We start from the raw sequence: 10,589 nt of genomic DNA on the forward strand, positions 1-10,589 counted from the left end.
CCTGAGATGTTGACGGGTGCACCGGCTTCATCAGCTTTCTGGCATGATCTGGCTGCATTCCCTCCCGCCTTCTGTGAGATAAGAGAGTCGGGAATGTTGTTCACACCATGGGTGTTACTGCTCAGCTCTGGAAATCAAAGCAAACACCAGGGTGTTTGTTGCCTTTCCCAAGAAAGACACAAGATGGGAGCAAACCAAATTTTTCCTGGTGAAACATCAACTCTGAAAAGAGGTCCTTTCAGGGTTGTTCTGGGGACAAACGAAGGAAGCTTTGTCACGGAGGGATCAGAGAAGGGAGCACTTGGCAGGGAGTTGCACTAACTCAGGTAATTTGGACGCGTCTGATTATCAAAGGTGATTCACTTCTGTTCACTTTGCACCAAGTATTGGGAAAGATTTATGCATTTATCTGCATTGACTCACTGTTTCACAACATGAGCTTAAAGTATCGTTACTACTAATGATATGGGAAGGCTTGAACATGCAAAACTCTAACACCAGCCAGGGAAAGACTACAAAGGATTGTGGTGAATCCAGACAAATCAGAAAATCTGACAAAAACCTCAACTCTCTCCTCCTTTATTAAAGAGACAGTGTGAAACACCTGAAAATAAAAATGCTGATGTTTTGAAATAGCTGACAAGAAATTCAGAGGACAGAAATATTATTTTTTGCTTTGATTTTTAGCACCATAAGCTTGAGTTTTGCTTGGAGAGAATCAGACTTACAAGGAACATACTGTTCATTACATACTGTAGGAAACATTAGTGAATGGAGTCACTTTCAAGAAGCTTATGGACAATTCTCAATCTCATACATCCTTGTTATATGGAACACCTGGAGCTACAGCCATAAAAAGTCAGTGTTTATGGTAGCCGACCTAAAATTACAGTAAAGAACTCACTAAATTTGAGAGAGGGAGGGAGAAGTTAATGCCTGAATCAACATCAACTCTTAAAAAATGTCACAGGAATGAAGGAAAGGCAAGACGGTTATGTGTGTTTGTTATGGTGTTCCTTATCAGGTACAATTAACATGCTCTGAAATAATGGCTCTCACTGCTCAACCAGCACTGGTATTTACTGTCACTACTGTCAGAACTGCTCAATACTCATAAAGGAGAGAGAGTTTCTAAAGCACTGGCTTCCATTCAAGCATCTAAATTAATAGCCGTGTTCACAGGAAATCTGACTGCACTGGACAGCATCTGAAAGACCTTCTTAGCTAAAATAAATGTTTATCTGCCAAAGGACCCATGTCTAAAAAAAAAAAAAAAAAGAGAGGGAATGAAGTAGGAGAAATGGGTATAACTTTAGTCAATGAAGTGTTGTTCCTCAAAGACTTGTCCCCAACTCTTGCCTTCCTCCCACCTCAGCAACACACAATGTCTTCTTGGCCAGGGAGAACATTCCCTTTCCAAGGTCCTATCTCACCAGGTTATGAGCCTGCAATTATTAGGTAATAGCTGTTAAGTGGTAGCACCTCGCTTAAGTGCAGCTTATGTAAGAGTCTTTACATACAGATATGTACCAGGAGCAGATCTTGGGAAATATGGTACAGCCCCTGATAGGCAAAGAGGGCAAAAAGGAAACAAGTATAGAAAAGAAGACAACTCCAAGGCCCTCAGTGGAGATGGGAAGAGGTGCTACTGCTGCTGGATCCCTAAACAGCACCCTGCTGCTCCACAATGATGTTCACCACAGCTCACGTTTTGTTGTGGACAAGTGGCACAACCCTGAATTAAATGCCAGTGGGGAGTAATGCATCGATTGTCCTATTAACTGAGTATCTGTGCAGGTTGCTAAAGAGTTGGTAAGAGATATGTATCAGACCCTGATGAATGAAACACAAAAAGATACAAGCATGATCACATGCTTATTGCTGTAAAGAGTTGAACTCTGTAATTATCATCTGTGGGGAAGCGTCTCAAAGAGAAAACCAGAAAGGAAATTGCAATATGTCTATTTATTTCCATAGCTACTGTATGAGCGAGAGCCACTCAGCAGCCTTTGCTATTTGTAGGAGGGTTTCCCAACAAAACACACCAAAGGCACAGGAAAAGGGCTTGCATGTTGTTTTCTCGATACACAGCAACAGCCCGACAGGCAGAGCGCCTTGTCCTGTAAAGGAGAGGGTGCAAAAGCATTGCTTTCCTTTGAGACAGTGGGGTAGAAATCACTAAGCCAGGCTCAGAGTAGGGAAAAAGAAGACACACAAGTGATTGATGATAGAGGAAGAAGCTGAAAATATTGTCAGCATCGCCTTCAGCACTGCAGAGACAGAGAGAGGCTCTAACAAGCAGATTGGCAAGTGCTTGGTCTGCTGGGTACAATCAGGATTCTGATGCTCTCCATTGCCCAGATTTGCCAACCACACAGCCTCGGCATACACCAGACGTTTGTGCTGTTCACGTTAATGACTCTTATATCAGCACACAGTCCTCAATAATGGAAAAGCACACGGTGCAAACTTACCAGTCTCTCAACCCTCTCACTCAGGTCTCTAAACCTTCCTGAGGACTGCCTGGAAAATTCATTTTTGTAGCGGATGTTGGTGATTTTTACGTTGGCACTGTAATAGAACAGCTTCTGATCTGAAAGGGAGAGAAAAGGAACAGGCTATACTCACAAAGCAGCAGGATACATGAACTTTAGAGAAACTCCTGGGGCTAACTGAGATGCAGACATCTAGAGAGTAGATGAATCTTCACCTGTATCCAACCTGTTCCCAAAGTTCAGACCCCAAGAGTGAGAACTCAGGTAAGTTGAGTGATCTAAGCCAAGTGGTGACGAAAAGCCCAGTTTCCCCAAGAGTTACATTTGTGGTCAACAAACAGAACTTGGGGTCACGAGCTGCATCTTGCCCACCAGCTGCCTTCCTGGCCTCTGCACCCACCCAGCGCCAAGTCCTGGCAGGCAGCTGCAGGTGATCGGGCAAGGGAACAGAGAAACACCGTGGGCAGAGACAGGGGGAAGGCTCTGTCAGTCATGTAACAGAGACCAGAGGACTTGTGCGTTGACCTCATCACACAAGCAGATGATCAGGAAGATGTGAAAGGAGTGAAAGCAAGTGAAAGGGAACAGAAACCACAGCCCTAAACCAGCCTGCACAGCAGGAAGTGTTCCTAAGAGGTCTACAAAGATGCTAAATGAGGAAGGAAAGAAAGCTCTATAGAAGCCGGTGGCTTTTCCCGAAAATAAGCTTTAGTTAGACTGATGAAAAGCAAGCTCCCAGCACTGTGTGGCACAATGAGCACAAAGGAGGCACACTAAATGCAGAAACAGAACAGTGACATTATGTAAAACATACCATACGCCAGGAAATAAACTAGGAGACCAATGGTGATAGCTGCTGCCACTGCTGTTCCAATAACAATTAGAGCAATTTTCCAGGGCTCAAGATGTCTTTCTCTGATCGTTGGCTGTTGAATTCTGGGTGGGAGGGCAGGAAAAAAAAAAAAAAGAAGAAGAAGAAAAACATTAAAAAGGGATCCTTTTCTATTTAAAACCCCGCAAAGAGGAAGCTAAACTTTCGTCCCTCCACAGCAGCTGATTCTTCCCAGCAGTATTGACTTCTCACACAACACCCTTGAAAATGAAACCATGACTCAAGACTATTTGAAACAGATGTTGGGATATGCTGGAAGTCATGGAACACAGACAGGGTTTGAGGGGTTATGTCTGATTGCGGGTTTGTTTGTTAGTTTTTAATTACTATTAGGGCCAAATTAAATAGGAATCCCAGCTAGCACTTCTCTCATGTGACCCCGACTGGAAATTTGCAAGAATAAAACATATTTTTCAGCTAGATCAACTTATACAGCAATGTCTGCAGCTTTCAATAGGTTAAACAAATCAGTTATCATGCACACCTTTGCTCCCAAAACTGCTTTGTGCAATAAGATTGTTAGAAAGCGTCCTATGCTTCGTATAGTATGTATTTATACATTGCCCAAACTGCTCCATTTCAACCTGCAAAGCTGGATGAAAAAAGAGGAGCAGATTTCAGAGGGCCAGCCTGTGCTTCCTGTTTTACTTGGACTAAATCAAAAACCAGAAGGCAAGCACTGCTCTGAGCAGTATCTGCTGAAGTGATGGAGTGACAGGAAAGGGCAGGGACATGTGAGCAGACCAGGGAACACTGGTAGGAAGCTTCGCCAGACAATTCTCTCTGCCATTCTGCCATGCTCTTAATTACGCAGGTACTAAACCAATTTAACTCAAGGTAGGACAATAGTCAGTAGGTCAGGATTATAGTTAGACAAAAAACTTCCTGAAAAGGTTACTTATAGCAAATCCTGCCTTCGGCTTTGAACTTGAAGATAGTGGAAGATACTTAAAGCAATTTTTCTATGATGCTATCAACCGTTACAAAATACAAAACAGGAAGCCTCAAATTTTGGCAACCAGTCCCTCATTCTAGAGCCAGCTACCTCACTCGTGCAAACACACACATGTTCAGGTCAAGGTACCTCCTCCCTAGGAACGTAGGCTGCAGGGACATCTCCCAAGGGTATGAGGGATCTCTGTGGGGTCCCACATTAACAGCCAAGTACACAAAGCTCATTTCTGGAACATATACCTCATGAGCCCTAAGAGTACATACACTAAAATAAGTTGAAAATAATTGCAGGTGACCACCAATGAGTCAGCAGGCCTACTGTGCACTGTGCATGGATATTGAAGTTCTGATATTTCATTCTAATGTCATTTTAAAGCCTTATAATTATAGCCTTACTACTTCAGCTTGGGAACCAAGTCAGACTAAATATTGTGACATTTGATAGAATGAAAATGGGAATACTCAGTCTGTCACTCATATCTGTTCTGACTTTCCCTGACCTTTCTAGCCAGTATTCCCTTCATTCTTCCTGTCCTCTAAAACAGCTATTAAAATCTTATCTCATCTGGTTTGCTTTAAAACACATCTGTGAATCCATAGTGGGAAAAAAGGCTGAAATTAAGCAATGCTTTTCAGAGTTTGGAGATGAGCAGCTCCAAAGTTGTTTCTGAGCATACTGTTTGAAAGTTCCCTTAAATCATTAACTGGAGAAATGAACAATCTACAGGTATAAATAGTCAGGGCTACCTCATTAAGAAGAGTATTTCTGTACAGCAGCTCTTAGGTGAAACCATGAAGTCAGTGGTGAGTTCAGCTCTCATTTGCCGTGCGGTTTAGTTTTTTTTCCGCCACTCCAGCTAGTTCTGCTTTGCATGACTCACGTACCTTGCAAATGTTTCTACTAAGTTTGAAGTGAGAACAAGTTAATGAAAAACCCCACCACCAACAACAAATTAACTTGACACAACCTACCCACATTCATTGTTGTAGATACTTATTTTAAAAAGCATTGTCCTAAGCTGTACAGAAGGAAACACACTCAGAAGCTCTTTCAGCTATAATGACCCTGGCAGAGCCCCAAACCAAAATGTTGGGTTTGAGAAGCCCATTTAAAAGGCTGAATGTCACCTCTACACTGCAGCAGGTGAGCCTGAAGAAATAACTGCCTATCGTGTCAGCAAAAGAACCGTTTCAGAGCAGCAGTAACACGGCTGGGACACAGTTAAATATAGAGTATCATACACTTGGAAGATTTCTCGGCATTCTTTTGTACACAGTCTAAATTTTTTCTAACTCTAATTCTTCATTTCTTCCCTTTCAAGTTCCATGTCATCATTTAGCAAGCAGAAACCAGTCCGTAACGGTCACTCACACATGTAATTTTACTCACACACATGACTTTCAATTAATGAAACCTGTTTGAGACTATAATTTCAAAGAGGTGCAGAGGGGCCTCAGCATCAGCCTTTAAACTTAATTTCCTCAGACAAGAAGTTGTTTGATAAATTAATCTTTAAAAGTCAATAGATGGGAGACTGTTTGGGGACTTGGGATGTCTTTTTTTTTTTCCCCCCTTTACTTTTTTTTCCTCCTGAATAATTTTTCCTACTTGTTTTTACATAAAAACATGCAATGGTTTTTAATGTTTGCACTCCATTCCTAACCTGTTTTAAAAACAAAAAGTGTTTTTGAGTAAAATGTGCTTGCTGAGGCTGTACCATCAAGATACTTCTCCATGTGAACAGAGGTGTGGACTGAGCACACCAGGAGGATTTCAAATCCAGGCTTTCAGAGATACCTGTGTGAAACAAAAGCAATTTCTGGGCTGATACTTTTCCATTCCCATTAACTCTGAGCTGTATTCCTGCTTTGCTCTGTCTCCTGGTGTTCATGCCTCAAAAATGAATTATTCCATCTGACGGCAGGTCCCATTGTGTGTAACGCTGGACAGTACATACAGTGGCTCAATACACACGTGAGATACAACTATCTCAAAACTGAAGCTTCAGTCCACATGATAATCCATCAGAGGTAAGAAAGGCATGCTTAGACAATTTTTCTCCATAGTTTTAGAATACATGCAGTACTTCTCTCTTATTAAGGTGCTTTGAGAGAAAAAAAGATAAAAAATCACTGTATGAGCCTTAGCAATAATTGTAGTGTATAAATACCCACATAATAGGACAGTGATAGTGGTTTAGTTGTTTACTGAAATAAATCTGTTTACTGGTATATGAAACGTCACAGTAAAACAATCATATATATTTAACGTCACTCCTGAGGAGTTCTGCAAGTCTGATGAAACAGCCCAGACCCTCTCCCTTCGTGATGGTTTGTGTGCATCTCCAACAGACTGTATCCACTGAGAATGTGGCCCAAAGTATCCAGCTTTTCCTGTAGTTTGGAAGCTTATGTTTCTGGCTGAATAACAGGTTTTTTCTGTGTTTTATACTTTATATATAACAAACAATTGCTCAGCTGGGTAAATAGTGCTGGGTAAATAGTGCTGTGATCTAGCAATGTATTTTCACTGAACAGGGATGGGCAGATTTCATAATGGGAGAAATTCTGGTGAAATCAGAAAAGGTTCCTTAGAGAAGAGGTTCAGCAGAGACTGAAACCCTGGTCAAGTCTCTGGTTGCAGAGACACTTGATAATTCCCACATCCAGTTGTCAATGAAATCTGTCCCCCTGTTATCACCTAATCTGTCCACTGACCATACGAAGTTTTCCAGTTGTCTTGTACCAGAATCATGTCAAATTGAACCATCTCAAGATTTGTGTTAGCTCAGCTTCGTTCAGAATTAAGATCTCTATCTAACCAGAAATACAGAAATGGAAAGAGTATGTGATGGAAGCAGAATGACTTGACTTTATATGCTTATACTGACCCAAAATGCCCAATCATAGAACTGTCTGTGAAAAAAAATAAATTATATGAGGCACTTCTGCAACACGTTCTAACAGGAACAGCAGAGGCCAGAAAAGCTGCTGGGTTTACACTGGGGCTTGCTCAGTTAATGATGACTACTAGATTTTAAGGCTCAGGAGGACATCCTTTCTTATTCTGTTTTTCTGTTTAAAATGGCCAGAAACCGAGTGAATGTGGCAAGGAAACACAAATGCTACCACTTCCACACCAGTCAAACCAGATGTGGTGACAGAATCAGAATTATTTCACTAGACTCCCCTGGAAACAGGGTCTAGACCGGAGCAACCCGAGCAGAAGAGGTTTCGGTTTGGTACCACGCAGCAACCACGACTGTCTCCTGCAATAATCAAACGTAACTCCCACTAATGCCGATGGGACACTAGTGTCCTCACACCAGGGCTGGTATTCGTTTCCTGCTGTACTTCAGCACTCTAATTTACACTCATTTTGCCCACCTACCCAATGACAAATTGGTGCAAGCGGCACTGCATTGCCACCTACATATTCACTTTTCCACTACTGTATGAGCACCAGCTGCTCCGCACCTCGCCCTGCCGGGGACAAGCTCTTCACAAGGCAGTTGCTGGTCGGACACTGCGGTTGCTCCCCAGGATTGCAGGACACAGCAGAGGAGGGACAAGACCTGCAAGGCTGTCCACTCCACCCAGTTTTCCTTGGCAGCTCTGCTTCCTGAAGGATTATATGGAGCACACGTTCCAACTCAGCTTGAAGTGTTGTGAAAGGAGGCATCTTGGAACTGGATAAAGCTAATTCTGAAGCACTGCTCTCATAAAAGACCAAAGCACAGCATGATACACTCAAACAGCAAGGCTTACAGCTGCACGCTCAAATCTACGTCCCTGCCCAGCAAAACACACTGGACATTTAACAGGCTACACAGTGTCTTTGATTAAGACCCGTCAGTCTCTATTCCTACTTAATTGTGTAAATATTTAATTATCCAAAACAGATTTGCCCCAACATACTTGAGATTTTACACTAATCTAAACAACTATTCAAACAACTAAATGCTTTCCTAACTAGGAGGCAACCAAACTGGATTTAGATGTTGTTTAACTTCCTCCTAGTACACTGTTATTAAAATTGACACCGGTGTTGATATCAACAAGACATAGCAACTAGATTTACATCTGCCTTGAAAAAGGAATGACTTTTTAACTCCGCTAAGTAGAGAACTCTCACACAAACTGGTACTCACAACTGATGGGTATTTCTTCCTCGCCTGACAGAGCAGCGTAGCTCTAAAGGTAGGGATACTACTCAGAGTACAGGATCTTGGGGTATTGAGCAGGGTACCACTAAGGAGCACAGAGTCAAAAGCTGAACTCAGTCTCCTCCTGGCAAAGTCAACCATTGTATTGACTAAAATGTTATTGTCCTTGCAAAAAAAATAGAGAAGCACTTAAACGGGGATAAAGAATATATTTGCCAATCCAGAAACAGTGTTTCTATTTCAGCATCTAAGAAATTATTTTTAAAAAATTAAAAATACTGAGGATAGAAAAATTAGTATCTTGCAATCATGCACAGCTGTTTGCACAAAGCAAGGGCAGAGAGAAGACAAATACTGTAGTCTTTATCAACCGCATGCAAAAAAAAGCAGCCATCCAGCTAAACCACTGGGGTGTTCAAACAAACCAACAAAAACACACACCCAAAACATTTTAGATTCTTTTGGATTTTGTTTCTGAGGTTATACTTTTAAGCTTCATCAATTGCCGGAGCAACAAACACCAAACTCAAGGGAGTCTGAGCATCTCCTGCTGCCACATGAGCCCAGGAGCCAGAGCGTTAAGCAGAAACAACCAATTCCAGGAGGTTCACTGATGTTTATGACCAGATCCCTGCTCCGACCCAAGAGAGCACAGCAGAGCATTGCAGCTGGGGAACTGACTTCTGTAAAAATACTCTGAACTTGCCAGCACTGTCTTCAGTATTAAGTTAGAGTAAAGCACAACAAAGGATGTCCAGCATCTCTGACTGCACAAAACACTTTCAGATACAAAATACCTTGTCACCGCTCTGCAAAAAATGTGGCTTCTTCCTTTAAAAGGGTCCAGCTGGAATGATGAACAACTATAGAATTCTGCTTATGTAGTTGTGCCGCTGTCACCGATTTAACTGGAACATTTGCAGGGTATGGGGAAAATCATATTGCAACTAGACCTGGCCAAAACCCACCATTTCCCAAAAACATGTTATTAAAATTTGATTTTGACACAAAAGAGCTTCCTGGATTCTGCACTGCTGCAATAAAATCCTGCTGGAGGCAGGACAAAACAATCACAGGGAGGAAATGCGGCAAGCTAAGCCACCACACTGTCTTTCTGAACAGAAAGCAAATCTTCGTGGTCCTGCCCATGCTAGAGAAGGATTTCTTTCCCTCTGCATTTATCACTCCAGCCATATGTTAGGATGAAAGGAGCAGAGACAGAGCAACAAGGTCCAAGATTTCTCTTCAGAATTTATATATGTCCTTGAAGCCCTAAAGCTCTCCTACAGGCAATATTTTTTACCACCACTACACCTCCAAATCAGACTTGCCAAGTTAAAACACGTCACCTACTTTTGGAGGTCCCATGGTAGGTCTCGGTAGGTCTGGTAGCCTCTCTGACTGCCAACCAAGGCTCGACTAAAGTCCGGACTGTGGAGCGAATGCTGCTGGAAAACGCAGGAGTCACATTGACTGGTGTGATGGGAAGGGAAAGGTGTTGAATGAAGATCCTTCATTGAGGCACAGCTGGTGCAACACCCAGCACCCTGTGGGTTATTGCAAAACGAGGGAGCGAACTTCAGAATAAGAACAAAGTGAGGTAAGCATGGAGTCGATATGCAGACTGCAACCTTCGGATCAGCTCCGCATCAAAGAGCTCCCCAGGCAGAGATGGACAGAGCAGATAAACCAGCCCAGGCAAGACAACTTGTTCTTCACCCCAGCAGAACCGGAAGGGCGTTAAATTTCCCTTTTCCAGCACTCCCTTTCTGTCCAACTCATGTCCCTACAGCAGGCCTTCTCCTGAGCAGCAGCAGCACCTTCTACCATATGCTCACTGTAGAACCCACCCCAGAGAGGCACTGCACTGTCCCCAATGCTGTCACTCTCCTCCCAAGACAGCCAACGCAAAGGCCAAACACAAAACCCAGTACAGATAAAAATGGCACAGTCAGGTAAGTCTGACCTCCCTCGATGCTCACTCCTCCACAGCTGTCCTGGACTCCCTTGGCATCAGGGACATGACAACTATAAGTATCCAGCCCCCTAATTACATATTAGTCATTTAATGGCTGGCATAAC

At 42.7% G+C, this 10,589-nt stretch overlaps 1 protein-coding gene across 1 annotated transcript in view; it reads right to left on the reverse strand.

The window, feature by feature from the left end:
* The window catches only part of LOC135988620 (transmembrane protease serine 11A-like), a 43,249-nt gene extending 33,225 nt beyond the window's left edge, over window positions 1-10,024 (reverse strand). Inside the window, exons 1-3 of the mRNA XM_065634721.1 lie at window positions 9,861-10,024; window positions 3,310-3,431; window positions 2,475-2,593 (exon numbers count right to left, since the gene is read on the reverse strand). Coding sequence (XP_065490793.1) covers window positions 2,475-2,593; window positions 3,310-3,431; window positions 9,861-10,024 — 405 coding nt within the window. The remainder of the gene's footprint in view (window positions 1-2,474; window positions 2,594-3,309; window positions 3,432-9,860) is intronic.
* Window positions 10,025-10,589: the final 565 nt, after the last annotated feature.

Source organism: Caloenas nicobarica, chromosome 4, assembly GCF_036013445.1.
Source record: "Caloenas nicobarica isolate bCalNic1 chromosome 4, bCalNic1.hap1, whole genome shotgun sequence".
Taxonomy (NCBI): domain Eukaryota; kingdom Metazoa; phylum Chordata; class Aves; order Columbiformes; family Columbidae; genus Caloenas; species Caloenas nicobarica.